The sequence below is a fragment of the Peromyscus leucopus genome, chromosome 8a (assembly GCF_004664715.2).
Source record: "Peromyscus leucopus breed LL Stock chromosome 8a, UCI_PerLeu_2.1, whole genome shotgun sequence".
In the NCBI taxonomy this organism is placed as follows: Eukaryota; Metazoa; Chordata; class Mammalia; order Rodentia; family Cricetidae; genus Peromyscus; species Peromyscus leucopus.
Genome location: NC_051085.1, coordinates 33,467,502 through 33,486,041, shown reverse-complemented (window position 1 = coordinate 33,486,041; position 18,540 = coordinate 33,467,502). Strand labels below are relative to the sequence as shown.

General features: G+C 38.4%; 2 protein-coding genes and 1 long non-coding RNA gene across 8 annotated transcripts in view; 1 reads left to right on the top strand and 2 right to left on the bottom strand.

The window, feature by feature from the left end:
* Window positions 1-18,540, bottom strand: part of Epm2a (EPM2A glucan phosphatase, laforin) — a 103,327-nt gene that overhangs the window by 14,919 nt on the left and 69,868 nt on the right. The window contains exon 1 of one of the 6 annotated variants that reach the window (XM_028861202.2): window positions 5,799-6,020. The exons of the other annotated variants lie outside the window; for them this stretch is intronic. Coding sequence (XP_028717035.1) covers window positions 5,799-6,001 — 203 coding nt within the window. The 5' untranslated portion in view covers window positions 6,002-6,020. Of the gene's footprint in view, window positions 1-5,798; window positions 6,021-18,540 lie in introns of those variants that run through there. 6 annotated transcript variants of the gene reach the window in all.
* LOC114686521 (zinc finger protein 431-like) lies at window positions 2,278-9,057 on the bottom strand. The gene has a single exon (XM_037200390.1). It carries the CDS (start codon window positions 8,967-8,969, stop codon window positions 7,143-7,145), a length of 1,827 nt encoding a protein of 608 aa, XP_037056285.1. The 5' UTR covers window positions 8,970-9,057; the 3' UTR covers window positions 2,278-7,142.
* LOC119086857 lies at window positions 15,160-16,254 on the top strand. The gene is made up of 2 exons (XR_005090226.1): window positions 15,160-15,239; window positions 16,044-16,254. It is a non-coding gene; the product is annotated as an uncharacterized LOC119086857 (long non-coding RNA).

The following is an 18,540-nucleotide window of genomic DNA, read 5'->3' as shown; positions in this document are numbered from 1 at the left end:
TTGGGGATGAACATGACCAAGAGAGGGGGTTGGTTTTTACAAGCCAGGAAACAGTGGTGCTTCTCTGCAGCAGCGTGTAACCCACCTCAGGTGCGTATCTTATATTCTAATTTTTAGGTTTAAAATAAAAATTTAAAAGAAATCAGTAACAGTGAACCAGCAAAATTAAATGTTTTTCCATGGTGTCTCTTCACGGCAATAGACAGGTGACTTAAAGGGAGAGAGCAGTATCAGTTTTCTTTTAAAAAAAAAAAAATCAGCTACTAGGAGAGAGGAGAGAAAAACAGACACACAGAAAGAAAGAATATTACCATTATTTTGTCAAGTGTGATTCTACATCTAAAACTGCTCAATGCTGAGCCCCAAGCTAATTTTCTCACTCTGTAGCTCTAACTTGAGAACTTCTAGTACCCAACAATTTCCTGGGTGATGTTGCTTATTCAAATTTTATTTAAATCTTGAGAAATGCTTCTCTAGAGACTGGATGACACAAAATAAGTGAAGTCCTTAAATCTTTCAGATTAAGATATGTAGGTGAAGGAAAAAACAAGAGTTTTGTTTCTACTTGCAACACACAAGAAGAAAAGTAACAGAAAGAAAATGATTCTGGTGTAAAAAATAAGAACAAACTCTAGGACAATGAAAAATATATTTAACCCAAAAGGATAATGAAAGCTTATTAAAAGACATGAAAAGAACAAAAAAAAATTGAAGCTTATCATAGCCATTAATCAAAAAAATCTATTATCTTACATGTAAATACTACCAAAAATGTACATACATCACAAACCAGCAAGCATAATGAATGTATAATTTAACACATTTATGTAATGTAATTCACATATAAGCTTATTCTACACATATACATTCTCTCCAGAATGAAGGGATAGATACTGTATTTCAAATTCGAGAATCACATCATATGGGAATTAACTGAGGTTAGTGATGCACATTACTCATATTCAATAGCATCTCTTGGTATTCCCTTCAAAAAAGGACCAAATCCTCTCTGTGTCAAAGTTAGATGTGTCCCACTCAACTTGCTTTTATTAACAAATGAGCTTAAGTGACAAGTGCAGCTCCCCACTGGATATATTTAAACTACATGCATGATTCCCTGTGTTCTCTTCCCCTGCTGCAGTGAGTGGATATGCATGTGAATGTGCTTCTGGAACACTGAAGCTATCTAGAATTCCAAGCTGCAGTTATGAGAACATCTGCCCTAGAGAGCAAAGAGATTGCTATGTGGATCCAGTTGGGGCTTGTTACCTCACCGACTCACCTGTCTGGTTTTGGTAAGACAGCAGCTAAGTCCTTAATGGCTTGAAATCTCTAACATGCAAGACACAAACTGGGAAGCGGGGTTGCATTTGCAGTAAGGTCCCGACACATTGACTTTAGCAGTGTTGTGTGATAGTCTGACCGCATTCTGACAATAAAGTTTATTTTAAATCAGAGGGCAGAGCTAGCCACTAACTAACCAAAATTAACCATAGAGGTTTTGGAGGACTGAGGGCAGATAGAGTCCAGAAAGGGGAGGGGGTGGCTAGGAGAGGATTTCAGTGCTTTTGGATGGAGGAAGGGAAGAGATAGGAAGACATTGGTCACTTATCACCACTTCTCTGATCATTCAGGTTCTTACCTTGATATGCAACTCCCAATTTGTTATTGATAAAAAAAAATAATTAGATAAATGCACCAGAGCAGTGGTCATGTACTGGGTCAGTAAGCTTTGGCAATATTAATGAAATATTTGGGGTTCTAACACTGGATAATGGCCATGTGCACCTGGCAGCTTAATACCAGTAGTGTTTCAGAACATCTACAGTGCAGAGGCAGGTCCCAAAAACAAAGAACCATCAAGTCCAAATGTTAATAACACAAACATGGAAAAAAGATAAAAACTCTGCCTTATAAAAATAAACATGCCACTGACTCGTTGCCCTTTGAAGAGAGGAAGGCAACATGGAATAGGTGCAAGCTCACCATATCTCACCAGGGATTGTGGGGCTCAGAGTACATCCTGTTCTGACTGAAAACAGTGTGCTCACACTGTATTTTAAAATACATACATGTGGAGCTGGAAATGGCTCGGTGGTTAAGACAAGTTACTGCTCTTGCAGAGAGGACCCATGTGCAGTTCCCAACACCCACAAGGAAGCTAATGACTGTCTCTACCACCAGATCCAGGGCTGCTGATACCCTCTTCAGGCTTCTGTGGGCATTGCACACATAAGGGGCACAGAAGAAATACACTCAAGCAAAACACCATATATATAAAATTAAAATAAAAGAATATTTAAATATTCATATGCATAGATATACGAAAGATCTAGAATGAAATAGGAGCTCCATATTAGATACTGGAAAAGAATTCTCATGTTTTTAGCTATAGCGGAAATGGTGTTACATATAGCCAGAAAAACCAAGTTCAAATGTCAGTATTAGTACTTAGTAACAGTCACATGACTTTAGGCCAAATCATTTACCATCTCTAAGCTTCTGAGGTACTCATTTTTGGGATACATATAAAACTTACTAAATCACAGAAATTCTATACAAAATAAGTACAGTTAAGTACTACTGTATTTGAATAAGGCACTCACTGATACACAAGAAACATGAGTACAGTTTATGTCAGGCTATAATATTAATACATATTGATCAATAATACTGACAAATGACTATCATACTGACTAAAACTCTTTTTCATTTTTGTTTTCATCACTTGAATGCTGCAAGGTATAGAACAGTCACTTATTTTTTAGCATGAATTCTATGGTGGCTTTTTATTCCTTTGCCCTTTCTTCTGTCGGCTCATTTTTGCTTTCTCTCTTTCGGCAACACTTGCTGTTATTGATTTGAACATGAAAACAATCCACTCACTTCAAATGTGGATATTTCTCGTCCTCAGTAGAAATATCTCAAAGGACTTAATCATCTTTCTAAGCCCTATTTAGGAGATACGGAAGGTAACATTTTTTCTAGTTAGGTTCTTACCTAAAACGCATGTAGCCATACGGAAATCCTTATTAGTATATTAAATGGTGAAAATGAAGGTAATAAAGGTAAAAAGAACCATGGTACTGGAAAGATGGGCATGTGATTTCTTGACCTCGACAAATTCTGAGATAGTCCATTGGGCACAGTAGACAAAGAGAATGATCACAAGCATGGCACTCACACATGTCCAGACCTGTCATTGGCAGGACAATGGTCCTGAGGGCTTAACATTCACACAAGTGTTGAAACTTCACAGCATCTTGTGTTACTATCTCTTCCCTCTGCTGAGGAATGGGAACAGGATCTGGCTCCATCTAGAGGCACACCCTAGCTTCAATTACTCTTTGCAGACCACACCTCCCGGATCCTGCAGAATGCTTGTGGAATGGTAGTGTGGGGCTTCCATATATGTACTCTGGAGCTGAACTGAGAACACTAAGTCATCCTGTGCTGTGGTAAATGGAAGCAGGAAACTCATTTATGTAATCAAGTAACATAACCTATTGAATAGTGATGATTGTTTTCCAGGAAAAAAAATTTAAGTGGACTGGTAAAATGTCAAAATGGGTATTGATGACAGAAAAATTGAATTTCAAACGTTACTCAGAGTTCTCATAAATTCTGTTCTCTTTGATTGAGGAGCATTTAAACAATAGAGAAAGCCAAACAAAAAAATTAGGCCAAAGGTTAACATTAGATAGAATAATACGTAGGTAGGTAGGTAGGTAGATAGATAGATGGTCAGACAGACAGTAGACAGACAGACATCAGACACTGTAATTCTGATGAAAATAAGTCATTACAACCACATGCCTGCATCACAAATAAGTATTTCCAACATTTTTCATAACCTACATGACTCTTCCTCTAGTAGTATGATGAGTGAAGTGCTATGGTTAAGAAAGGGTATTAAATGATACCTGATTCTTTTAAAAAAAGATGCTGTGAAGCCAGGATACAGATAACTAAAGATAAACTTTGCAGCAAGCATGTGCTAAAAGACAGAGAATGAGTTATACATAGAATCAAACTGAGTATTTTATGGCTCAGGAAGATAAAGGCCGAGGCTTGCTAGAAACATACAAATCAGTGCTAAACAGACAGCCAAAGTGTCCCTTAAGGCCTTTCTGTTTCCATTCATTCTCACATCATGTGATGTGGTCCTACTTACATGGCACACTGGAAGTTATGAGGTGCACGGCAAGCTTTCTTTAAGTATAACTTAGCTTGTAGTTCACTCAAAAGGATAATTTGACACCATTAAAAATTCATTTTTATTCATCTCATGTCTAATCTTCTTTTGGTGTCAGTGGTAGTTTAACTAGTTTTTAATATGAAGGATTTTAAAGTAAAAGTAACTATTGAAATACAAAATTTACAGAATAAAAATCTCCTCTAGATAAATCTAAGCCTGTAATTAATGAACAAATGGTATGACTTGCAGTTATGTTACAAATTACAAAATAAGACCCCCGGAGAAATATTTATGAATAATTTACCACAGATTTTTAAGTTATGAGAGTTTTTTGGCTGCAGTATTATAGATTATGTAGAAAGGTCAGATGGAATTCACTGTGCCAAATTAATGGTGATACTCAGTCAACCCCGAATTAAGTCAAAGTACCTTTATTAAGGCATCTATTCCCCAGGATCCTGTTTCCTTTTCTGTGTTCTTAGAAATTACCCATTGATCTGTGAAATTCTATTACAGACCCACTGGCCTGACACATCTCAGCAAGAGGTGGGAGGAATTTACTATATAAATTTTAGTTCCTTTTATTTTTTTCATTTGCAATAGGATTCAATTTGTCCATTTTACTCTATACTTTGATGAAAATGTTTACAATCTGAAAAGAAGACAATAGTTCAGTGATGTGATCTTTAATCTTATTTGAGAATTAGTGAGACAACTTAGTGGAAAATGTCTGTGGTGTGCATGGCTGGTAACATTATCTTGATCACCACATGAATATGAAACAAAGTAGAACCCTCAAAGTTTTCTTCCTCTCTCCATACATCTGACATAGCCTAAAACCCCATAACCACATTACACATACACAACAGAAAATTAAAAACAAACAAAAAAAACAAAACATAAGTCTCATTGACATTACATTATCTGGCATCTTTGGATAATTCCCTTAGAAGGCAGTACTTCCAGTTCAAGGGCCAAATGGATCACTGATGGGGACATGAGGATGTATTGAACTTCAAATAATATATACATATCCATAGTACATCAAGTTATACTGTGAAATACACAGTTGATTGCTGATTATCCTACCTCCTTATATCTCTTCCAGAGAGATGAAAATTCTATTTTGGATACACACATGAAATACTTAATATTTCTTACATGTTTCTCTTCTGCTAAACACTTTAACATTAACATTTCCAAACTATGTTGACAAAACAGCAAATGTTGGGGGTATATCATCTGCCTGTGGGCTTCTACTTAGGAGGATCATGAGTTCAAATATGTCCCAGACTAATTACAACCTAGGATGGATAACAAACAACATCTTAAGGGAATCTATGAAAATATGAAAAACAAAACCAAAGAGAAAAACCCACCACCTTTTCATAGACACCTTTACTTGAAAAGTATGATCACACATGGCCTGATATTTAAATAAACAATCGACTACTTAGATGATGGGCATCACATTCTACACATTACAGAAAAAAAAAATCTATCTCTAAACAAAAGCACAATCAAAGATGAACAAAAACCACAGGAGAAATATAAGGACCATAAATTAAACAAATCAGATTTGTCACACTTTAATAGGTACCTCAAATGTTGCAAAACAGAAACCACAATGCAGTGATCTCCACCATCAGTCTTGAGTGAACATGGTAATTTGCTTTCTTTGCTTTGATGAATTAAGGTTTTGTTCTTAAACATGAAGACAACTCTGATGTCTAAATTCTTTACAAAATTATTTACATGAAAAGGTTTCTCCTCTTGCATGAGTTCTTCACTATTTCCTGACATCAAGATGATATAAAAAGGCTTTAAAGTATTTAAAGGACTAGAACATGTCTGAGCAATTAAGACAAGTTCATTCCCAGGACAAAACTCAGGTTCTTGAAAACTTCCTGTAATTAATGTGACATGAAGCTCCCAGGGTCTAACCTTCTTGGGAACTAGAGTGCACAAAAAGACACATTGACATCACATAATTGAAAACTTTAATCAAACAAACTTTTTCTTGTGTTCTTCTCTTCTAAGCATTCATTCCTATAACACAGGTATTGAAACTTTTAAAGGCTGACAAAATTTTTCTCCATCATGAAGTGGTTAATGTAATAGGAATGCTAGTATGTAGTCTTGAAGTCAGAGAAATCAGTCCTTCTCGGCTCATGGTATAATTTAGGAAGATTTAGGAAATGCTGCTCTGCTGAAGAAATATGTCACTAGGGGTGAGCCTGCGAGTTTCCAGCTATACATCATTTCCAGCTCCTACTCTCTGCTTCACAGTGCCAGTTGAGAATGTAAGGATCTTAGTGTCTTGTTTCGGCAGGCAGCCATGTCTGACAGTTGTTGCCATTCCACTTTCACAGTGATCCTGAATCTCTCTAGAACCAAGGGCCAAATTAAGTATTTTCATAAGTTGACTTAGATATTGTTTTGCTACAGCAACAGAAAATGGACTATTACATATCCATAAAGTCTTGCTCATGGGTTTATTTCCTGTGAATGAAGAGAAGTATGAAATCTGAAAGGGTTAATTTGTAATTTAGTAACAGGTCTTTTGTCTATAAGAGTTTGGAGGTACCAAAAAATAGTGACATCATAACACTTGAACAGGTTGTTGACAATTGCCAGATATTTTTTCTCCAAAATCAATAATCTTGTGTAACTGAATGTAAATATGTTGGCTAAAGATTTTACCAAATCCTTTGGTATGTGTTTTTTTTTTTAGATCCTCAAACAGATTAATGTTATATGCAAAGGCTTTAACTGTCTAATTATGTACTTAAGTATTACTCTTGTATAAACACTACCATGACTTGCAAAACTTTGCCATACTGACTACATTTATAGGGTTTCTATGCAGTAAGATTTTTCTTATGCTTTTGAAGACTAGTGATTCATGCTAAGCTTTGCCACACGGATTACATTCATAGGGTTTCTATGCAGTATGTGTTCTTTTATGATTTTGAAGATGACTGCGACATATAAAGGCTTTACCACACTGATTGCATTCATAGGGTTTCTCTCCAGTATGTGTTCTTTTATGTATTTGGAAAGTATTCTGATGTGCAAAGGCTTTACCACACTGATTACATTCATAGGGTTTCTCTCCGGTATGTATTCTGTTATGTGATCGAAGTTGACTAGCACATACAAAGGCTTTATCACATTGATTACATTTGTAGGGTTTCTCTCCAGTGTGTGTTCTTTTATGTATTCGAAGATGACTACGCTGTCCAAAGGCTTTACCACAATGACTACATTCATGAGGTTTCTCTCCAGTATGTGTTCTTTTATGTATTTGGAGACTACGCTGACAAGCAAAGGCTTTATCACATTGATTACATTTGTAAGGTTTCTCTCCAGTATGTGTTCTTTTATGTATTTGGAGACTATTCTGATGTGCAAAGGCTTTACCACACTGACTACATTCATAAGGTTTCTCTCCAGTATGAGTTCTTATATGCAGTTGAAGAATACGGTGACATCCAAAGGCTTTACCACACTGACTACATTCATAAGGTTTCTCTCCAGTATGTGTTCTCTGATGAGTTTTAAGATTACTACGACATAAAAAGGCTTTATCACATTGATTACATTTGTAGGGTTTCTCTCCGGTATGTCTTTTTTTATGTAGGTGGAGACCATTTTGACATACAAAGGCTTTACCACATAGATTACATTCATAAGGTTTCACTCCAGCGTGTCTTCTTTTATGTCTTTGAAGACCTAATTGATAAGCAAAGGCTTTACCGCACTGATTACATTTATAGGGTTTCTCTCCGGTATGGGTTCTTTTATGAACTCGAAGATGAACACGCTGTGAAAAGGCTTTATGACATTGATTACATTTGTATGGTTTCTCTCCGGTATGTGTTCTTTTATGTATTTGGAGTTTACTGTGTACTGAAAAGCCTTTACTACATTGATTACATTTGTAGGGTTTCTCTCCAGTATGAGTTCTTTTATGTATTCGGAGACCACTTTGACATACAAAGGCTTTACCACATTGATTACATGCATAAGGTTTCTCTCCATTGTGTGCTCTTTTATGTCTTTGAAGACTACGGGGACTTGCAACACCTTTACCACACTGATTACATTTGTAGGGTTTCTCTCCAGTATGTGATCTTCTATGTATTTGGAGACCACTGTGATGTGCAAAGGCTTGACCACGTTGATTACATTCAAAAGGTTTCTCTCCAGTGTGTCTTCTTTTGTGTCTTTGAAGACTACTGTGATGGGCAAAGGTTTTACCACACTGATTACATTCGTAGGGTTTTTCTCCAGTGTGTGTTCTTTGAAGATTGTTCTGATGTGCAAAGATTTTACCACATTGATTAAATTTGTAAGTTTTCTTTCCAGTATTTGTTCTTTTATGACTTTGCAGAGGACTGAAATCCGCAAAGGCTTTATCACATGGATTACATTCATAGGGTTTCTCTTCAGTATAGGTACTTTCATGTAATTGCAGATGACTATGATATGCTAAGGTCTTAACACATTCAGTATTTTCAGAGACTTTCTCTCCAGTACGATTTCTTTCATGTCTACCACATCTTCTAGAACTCTGAAAATGGTTTTCAGTATTATGATCTTCCCAACTGTAGCCTATAGCAGTGAGGTTCCTGTAGGTCTCCAGCATCACATCTTTGTATAGCTTCTTCTGGGAAGGATCCAGCAAAGCCCACTCTTCCCGAGTGAAGTTGATGTGTACATCGGCATAAGTCACTGCATTCACGTCCTGGCTTCCCAGCTCGCCCATGCTCTCTGCTCAGCTCCCCGCAGCAGAACTTGCACAGCACACAAAACCAATGGCACCAGTTCCTCTTCAAAGCCAAGTCTGAATTTAGTTCCTTTTAAAGAGAATAAATATTTGCAAATAAAATGAGAGACTACTCAGCTCAACACCTACACTTCTAAATTCAAGTCCTCACCCTTCTCCAAAAGATTCATACACAGAATGAGAAATTGGAAACTATTCATGACATAGTACTTCAAAAGAGGAGGTGTACTTATATTTTAATGTACACTCTTCTCAAAAATGTCCAAAATAAGCCTGCTTGTGAGACTTGAGAAATAGTTAATAAAGTTATATGCATCAAGAATGGAATGCTGGGGGCTGGAGAGGTGGCTTAGTGGTTTAGAACAACTGTTGTTCTTAAAAAATTGAAACCCGGCTTCATTTCCCAGCACCCACATGATGGCTTACAACCATCCATAAATCCAGTTCCAGGGGACGTGATACCCTTCTGTGGCCTACCTGAGTACCAGGTACACACAAGATACACACACACACACACACACACACACACACACACACACACACATATATATATATATATATGTGCAAGGAAAACATTAATACATATAAAATAAAAGTCTAAAAAACATATTTTTTATGAGAACAGAACTTTGTGTTGAGGCAGGAGAGTTGGCTCAGTGGTTAAGAGGCTGTACTGTTCTGCCAGAAGACCCAAGTTCTGCACCCAGCCAGTACCCACATCAGGTCACTCACAACAGCCTGTAACTGCAGACCCAGTAGATTCAATGCGCTCTTCTGAATTCTGTGAGCACTGAACTCATATGCATAAATCCACACAGAGATATATGCACACAATTAACACTAAACACTTGACAGAAAAATGGAATGTTGAGGGGAGACATGACATGAAACCCTGTATTCTGCACATGATGGGACGTCTGCACACATGAACTCGTGGCAGCTCGAGGCGCCTGCACTAATCTACAGAAGATGAAACCAGTTAAATTTTCCAGCATGGAGCAGGGGGGGACTCCTGAGATCCTACCCCAAGATGACTTATTGACAGTTGATGTCTCTTGGGTCAAGAGGGTCACTTTTTTCAAGACTGTGGCCACTAGGATTCCCATTCCCAGGTGGATGGCCCCATGAATGTGCACATGTGGGCAGCACTAACAGAACTCAGTGTAATAAGTAAATAAATAAATTTTATAAAAGAAGGACATGAAATTGAGAAGATAAGGTGAGAAGTCCTAGGGAAGCTAGAGAGAGGTAAGATATAATCAAGATACATCATATCCATATATACATATCCATATATATATACATATCCATACACACACACACACACACACACACACATTAGGAGAATAAACTTTTTTATAAGAGTCCAACTTGGACTGGTACTGTTTCTTCTGTGATTCAATCAACTTCCAGGTCAATAAAAACCCAACCTAATAATACTAAAACTTAACAGAAGACCATGGAAAACAAGTGGCTAACACTCCGCAATCTTGCTTTCTTATTGCAAATCAAAATAACTTTAATTCATTTGAATGAACATGACTTTGGGATGCCAGGCAGTCATATTGTTAACAATGCTGTTGGCTTCACCTGCCAGGATGGCACCTGTGGCACAAGAGCAACTGAGGCATAAGAATAAGGGTTGCTCGAGTGCTGTCTGTCAAAGCAAAGCTCACTAGCAGTAATGAGGACATCAGGCAGAATGAGCATCCAAGCACTCTGAAAAAATCCACTTCAGGGGACCGACAGCAGAAGCTAGCATGGAAGTGACCAGTCTATTACATAGACACAGCAGTGGAGGTGTCATCCACGATTGGAGACAGCAGAATATCCTTCTCCTAAGAGGGGGAATTAGCATCATTTCTGGCCATAGATAATAAAATGATTAGGGAAAGAAGAGAAATGCTGGAAGAGGCTTTTGTTTAGCTATCACAACAACAAAATAAAACAAACAAACAAAAAGAACCTAGCTTTGGAGCTGGAATTACTTCTTGATAAACAAACCACCAAAGTATATTTCAAGAACAGAAAACAGATTTTGCTGAAATCCTGTTCAAAACCCAAAACCCAGGTGAAAACCTGAGAAACAGAAAACAATAGTGTGTGTGTGTGTGTGTGTGTGTGTGTGTGTGTGTGTGTGTACAGAAAACTGCCTAAGCTGGATAACTGTGTAGAGTTGAGCTTATTTAACATTTTATGGCCAACTCAATATGAAATTAAAATGTGACCTGGCTAATAAATAAAGAGTAAAGAAGAAAATTCTATCAGTCCCATCATTTTTATCTAATTAATATAAAAACAAGAGAAATATTAAAATCTGCCTCTAATATATTCCTGGATTTATGAACATATACAGTCTCCATTGCTGAAGTTTGTCCTCCAACAGTGTCAAATTTCTGCCCCAAAGGGTGCTTGCAACACATGCCAGTTAACTCTGAATAACTTCTTGAAGATAATTTCCAGTCTGGATAGTGGTACTGATTAGTTTCTTAGCTAAAACACAGCTCTGTTAGAGTTTGCTATGGGTCACTGTTGTTGGAAATTTGTACACTGTGTGAAGATGCATTGCTGTGATTGGTGCAATAAAAAGCTGAACAGCCAACAGCTAAACAGGAGGTGTAGGCGGGACTTCTGGGCAAAGAGAGAACTCTGGGAAGAAGAAAGGCAGAGTCACCAGCCACACACAGAGGAAGCCGAATGGGCAGTATGAAGATGAACAAACGACATGGCAGAAGGTAGATTAATATAAATGGGTTCATTTAAGTTGTAAGAACTAGCTGAAAGCAAGCCTAAACTAAGGTTTTCATAATTAATAAGCCTCTGTGTCATTATTTATGAGCTAGTGGCCCAAAGAAAAGTCCTGTTACAGGTCACAGACAACAGGATTAATACAGCACATGTTGATTTTGGGAAGCACAGCTAGTTTCTTGTTTGGTTTACAGGCGTTACGTAGCTAAAAGGTTGTGTTGGTTCAAATAAGAAATATCATCCATAGTTTCAGACGTTTGAGCACTTGGCTCCCCTGCTGGTGACACTGTTTGGGGCACTTTAGGAGGCAGAGCATGCTGGAGGACGTATGTTCCTGGAGGTGCACTTTAAAAGTAAAACACTCCACATACTTCCAAGTATGCTCTGCTTCCTGATCCTGCCAACATACTACCTGTTTGCTGCCAAGCTATCCCTTCCAATACGGACCCTAACTCTCTGGACAAAGAGCCAAAATATTCTTTTTTTTTTTTTTAAAGTTGCCTTGGTCATGGTATTTTATCACAGCAAGAGAAAAGTAACTAATACAGATAATATATGAAATAAATAATTTCTCCTATTGTTCTTTCATTTTCTATGTTATTAAGTACCATATAATTAAATCAGTTATGGAGCCCTATTATGGATAGATACTTGTACTAATTGGTTTTAGCTGTCAACCTGGTACAGAAAAAAAAAAATCTAAAAGAGTATCAATTGAGAGATTGCGAAGATCCGATTGTCTTGCGACCATGTCTGAAAGAGATTGTCTTAATATATGACTGATATACAGGTCCCAGCCCACTGTGAGAATCACCATTCAGCATGTGGACCTGGGCTATATGAAAAAGCTCACTGAGCATGAACATGTGAAAAGAAAGTAAGTCAGCAAGCCTGGTTCCTCTCTGGCAGTGGTACCGAACCTTCCCCAGGGGTCGCACATCAGATATCCTGCATAGCTGACATTTACATTACAATTCATAACAGTAGCAAAATTACACTTACAAAGTAGCAACAAAAATAATTTTATGATGGGGGGGGTCACCACAACATGAGGAACTGTATTAAAGAGACAGCATTTGGGGAGGTAAAAAACCACTACTCTATAGGTTCTGCTTCAAGTTCCTGCCCTGACTTTCCTTAATGATGGACTACGATCTGAAAGCATAAGCCACATAATCTCTGTCCTCCTCAAATTGCTTTTGGTCAGAGTCTTTTGTCACAGCAGCATCATGGAACTAGGCCAATACTTTTGTCTAGGCTGAATTCTTGACTCGGTTTCTGAAATTGTAACCTTATTGGAGGTAGGTTCTCCACAGAAGCAATCAAGTTAAACTGAGGTCACTCGTGGGAACTCTAATGCAATATGACTGGTGTTATCATAAGAAGGAAGCATCAACACAGAGACACTAACAACAGTGTGATGACACAGAGGGTAACTTCCTGGGAGCCAGGAAGAGGGGGTTAGCAAGTACTCTTGCACAGACCTCAAAACAAATCAATGCTGCAGACCTCTCACCATCCAAGAAAGTGAAACATCAGTCTCATAGGGCTGGTATATGGTGCTCTCTGTGGTTGAGTTTAAAGAAATAAAACAGTTGTCTTCTTTGCAACTACAATGTGTTGGGACAGCACACAAGTCAAATCTAAGGGGAAAATGCTTACAGCATTAAGAAGCCCAAACTGTTGGACTGACTACTGTTAACAACTGATAAGCCTAACCCTCAAATAAGACTGGGGGGCTGTACGTTTGTACTTCATCTCACTCTTCACTGAGGTCAGTTTTCTTAAAGCCAGACCACAGAATACACAGGAGAGACTCATTACAAAGAGTGACATCAGAACTAACGTAGTAAAGAAACACAACAATCAAGGCCCTTAGGGTAAAGGACAAGGTACACTTACAGAGAACTGAAAAATCTAGAGACATAGAGTGCATGGCAGCAGATCAGACAGTCCGGAAGCACAAAATGGTAGTTCATTGGCATTCAGGAAATCTACATAGTGATAGAAGGCAGTGAAGACTCAATGGAGGACTTTTAAGTAGAAGAGTGACTTGGACTTAGATTTGCCTGGCTACTGGTGGAAAATTGGTGAAGTAGGTAGTACAGCATATATTCGAGGAAAGGAACAACCTTGGGATGAGATGGCTTGGAATATAGTTAGTGTGCAGAGAGGACATGAATGCATTCAAGATGGATGCCAGCAAAAGCGACCATGGAACCTCCAGAATGACCATATCTAATGACAGAAAGGGAAGATTAACAGTGGCAAAGTCACTGTGGTCCTATAATTTACCTTATACTGATAAGGTGCTCCCTTTTCTATTAAACTCACCCTAGCAAGGCCTTCAGGACAGTTTCCTTTCAAATCACTCATTCCACTGAGCACTTCATTTCTCTATAGTGAAGTGACTCGATGAAAACTATCAGCCTCAAAATTTTGTAAACTACAATTTCTTCCATGTTTGATGGCCCAGGACACTGTCATCTCTGTCTGTTTTATATGAGAGGTACATTTATTCTATTCTACTTTCACTACTGAGTTCAAATGTGGGAAGATCTCATCGAAGCTGGAGAATATACGTAATATACAAATCACCTATCCTGAAAACAATATCCTTAAATCATACAAATCTCAAAAGAAAACTCAAAAGAGACCCAGTGTCTACCAAGTCCCACCTGTCACAGATACGATGTCACAGAGAAAGCTTTATGCTAACGTCCTCTGTCCCAAATGCCATCACTATGTATTGACACACGTCCCACGGGTCACTCCCATTAATCTGAATTCCTTGCTTACTTTTCTTAACCACACTTCTATCTCCTATGTTCTCTACATACCTTCTAAGAGCGAAATTTTCTCAGGGTTCCAAACTCCGATTTTTCATCAGTTTGTTGTTACCGAGATATCTCACTAGCTTGTTTTAGCTGCTGTATATATTCTGGTAGATTCAAAAATCTATGGCCCTCAGTTCAGATCTCAACCTGAAAATTCTCCACTGGATAGATAACGTTCAGCATTCTCTGAACTCATTTCCACCACCTTACATGGGCTTGCTCGCTGTCTACAGTTGCCTCTGTTTCTCCTGACTCCATGAACTGGGCCTGCCACACAGATACCTAAGCAAGGAAACTTCATTTGGTTCATTCCAGTTTCTCTCCCTTCAAATCACTGAACCAGATCCACAGGTCATTCTCCTCTGTGGTTGTGGTCTCAGCTGATACTCAGTGTCATGACTTTCCTTCAGATCCTCAGCATTTAAAAAGAGAGTCAACCCTTTGGCCTTCAAGGTGATCTCCTGGCCTACCTTCCTTCCCCACCGTATTGGGGTGTTCTTTCTAAAACACAAACCATGCACGTTCCCGGCCAAAAACACTTGAGGTGACTACTCATTGTTCTCATATGACATCACAATGGTTTAAGCCAATCTTCTCAATTCTAACTCTTATGGATTTCTCTGATTCCATGCTATCGTGTGAGCTTTCCATCCAGTTTAGGACAGTAAGTCTGCTGAGGTGCCCTACCCCTCTTTCTCCTGCCTCCTCTACTACTTACTCTTCTTGGATTGCATTTGTAGTACTCATGTGTCTGATTTCACTGATTCAATCTCACACCCCCATCAGTGTTCCTTCTGATATCCCACTGCATCTCGTTTATTCTTTTGCTAAAAGGAGGTACAAATAATTGCACACCTTTGGTTCAGGCTCCTGCCCCTCAACTCTGAATTACTGCTTTTGTTCTTTTGTATGGCAAATTCCCCAAGAATAAGAAATGGCATGGTTATCACCATATCACCAGTGATTAACATTGCAAGCATTTTATTCGCCTTAAAAGCAAAGGCAATGAAGAAATAAGTAAGCGAATCATCAGCTGATGACTCATTCAAGTCAATCCCACAGCATTTCTACGACTTTTGTAAAGCTGTAGTAAACTGTATTCTCCCAAGAACATATGTGTTAAATTATTGGTTGAGTTTTGCTCAAAGTAACAATTTTCTCTGCAGACAAACGTGAAAGCTGGTTTTACCCAGAGTATGAAACAATATAACCCAACATGTTTCTCCTTTTGCCCTCAGTGCCAGAAAACTTAAACTTCAAATTTAATAGTAGTAATTACACTGTCTGGAGTCCCTAGTATTTTGTATTCTGCCGCTTGTTCGCCTAGACGGACTATTTCTATCCTAAATTCTTCTACTATACACAATTGCTTTTCTAAATTCTGTTATAAATAATTATATATTTGTAGGTAGGTGGAGAATGGTAGCAAAATCTAATCCTTTGTAACACTCGTTCCTTCCCCTTTCAGTTTCTCCAAGTAAGACAGTGACAGAAAGGCAGAAAACAGACTCTGTAGCTGAGCCACAAAGATGCACGGCCACCCATCAGAATCCCCAAGCCGTGGTCAGTTGAGTACGGCCACAACGCCTGTCAATCCAAAATCACCCTCAAACAGACTTGATTTAAATATTACAGCCCTCAGTATGGTTCATCTGTGATAATAAAGCTCCATTCCTACATAGAATGTGGTCATATCTTTATTACTATAACCCATGTACAGCTGAGTGCAGTTTTATTTATTCATGCCATATGGTATTTTAAAGTCAAGCTGTTAGTGCATGTGGACATTTCAGCTTACAAAAACTAAATGAGATTCCAGGGTAGTGTTTGCAGTCTAGGCTATATATGCAAGACTCTCCTGAAGGTTCTGTTGTCATGATTCTGCAAGATCCTCAATGAAATTAGTCTCTGAGCCAGTGAGCTAGTGCTCAGCATCCTCTATTCCAATCACTGCCAAGTGATTCTTATACACGTTGGGGCTTCAGTAGAGCCCAGTGGAGGCCACGGGTCAATGGAAAAATATGTCACCCCCTCTTTGGGAGTACAATGCCTCTCATGATGTCAAAAAAATAAAAATAACTCCACCTATTGTGTATTTATCAAAATAAAATGAAGCTATAGAAATAAAATTTAAAGTGAGAAATTAGAAGCAATTATGCATATTTAAAGGGATTTTGTCTTTGTGACAGTTAAGAATTACTCCTATTTCCAGGCCTTCCCAGTGGTGCCTTCATTGATTTCAAGACCTGTTAATCCGTTATCAATGACCGAGTGACCTTTGCACAGTTGCTTGCATCCCTCTGGGCCTCATGTGTCTGTCCATACATAGAAGACCAAACTGGTAATACATCCCAGTGCTCCTGATATCACATACAGGTATATCAAGATGATTTGTGGAAATGAGAGGGAAGTAGCTCACTTGATGTCCAGCTCCATTCTGTTTCCTCAGCCAGCATCTTGGTTTCATCATCTATAGATGGCTGGGATTCATGGTGCAAAATACTGAATAGGATTGTGTGTATAAGTGAAGTAATACAGATAAAAGAGACTAGTTCTGGATACCTATCAATCACTATTAAAGCATTATCTCTCATCTGATTATTGATATTACCCCTGGAAAGGGTCCAGGGCCCTTCATATGTTAGTGTTTAATTAGCCTCTTCAAAATTATATGTGACCAACTACTGACTATTTCATTATACGGTGATGGCACTCAATGTTTGGAGGAAAACTGGATCACATGACTTCTTTAAACTCAAGTATAAAGTGATATTTTTAATAGAACTCAACACACTCAGTTATTTACACTATGTTGGCTATGGTAAATTTTCTACAACCAGAGCAGATTTGAATAACTGCGATAGAAACTACATGGTTCGGGGCTGGAGAGATGGCTCAGAGGTTAAGAGCACTGGCTGTTCTTCCTAGAGGTCCTGAGTTCAATCCCCAACAACCACATGGTGGCTCACAACCATCTGTAATGAGATCTGGCTCCTTCTTCTGGCCTGAAGGGATAAATGCAAGCAGAACACTGTATACATAATAAATAAATCTTAAAAAAAAAAAAAAGAAACTACATGGTTCACAAAGTCTAAAGTATATCCTGTTTACTCCTTTAAAAAGAAAATTGCTAATCTCTACCTTTGAGATATAATATACTAGAAAGCCCACATTTCTACCCCATAGAAACTTAATCATCAAGACCAGTTTTATTTCACGAGTATGTATTTCTACTCTATCTAGATGCATAAAAGGGATTGTCTATGGAGGAAGCAGGCTGTATGATACATGCTGAAGGGGGCTGCCTATGGAAGAAGCAGGCTGTGTGATACACACTGAAGGAGATACATGCTGGCAAAACCAACAGTGGGAAGCACAGAGATGCTTCAGATAGGAAAAAGGGGGGGAAAAGGCAGTAATAAAAAATGTGTCAAAGTTCTCAACTGGGGTTAAGAATCTTATGGAGTACTGGCCCTGCCAAAAGCTCAGGGACAGAAAGAATGCAAGTGCCAGCAGATGGGGAGGAGTGTTGTGAAATGCTGTCTTCTGGAGATGGCACAGCCAATAGACTCACAGACGCAGACACAGATACATGAAGGAGGGAGGAGGAATTTGGGGGAGTCTAGTGGGCGTTGGGATGGGTATGATCAAGATACGTAATAAAAATTAATTAAACTGTCAAAGAATAAATAAAAGCTATCCTTTAAAATGTTCTGGTTTATTGGGCAATTTCTTTGCAATGGTTTATATGGACCGCCTCAAAAATATTTTATTCACTTATTAGTAAAGTACATGCTCAGAAAAGACGTTTCTGTTTTGCTAGTCGACTCTTATAGCACAGCAGTTATTGCCCTAATGAATAAACCAGGGCACACGCTTTAAGCACATTCTGCCATCTAAGCAACGGCTGATCTTGCAAACAACTTCATTCTATGAGACTCAGGTTTTCCATGGGGCCTCTTGAA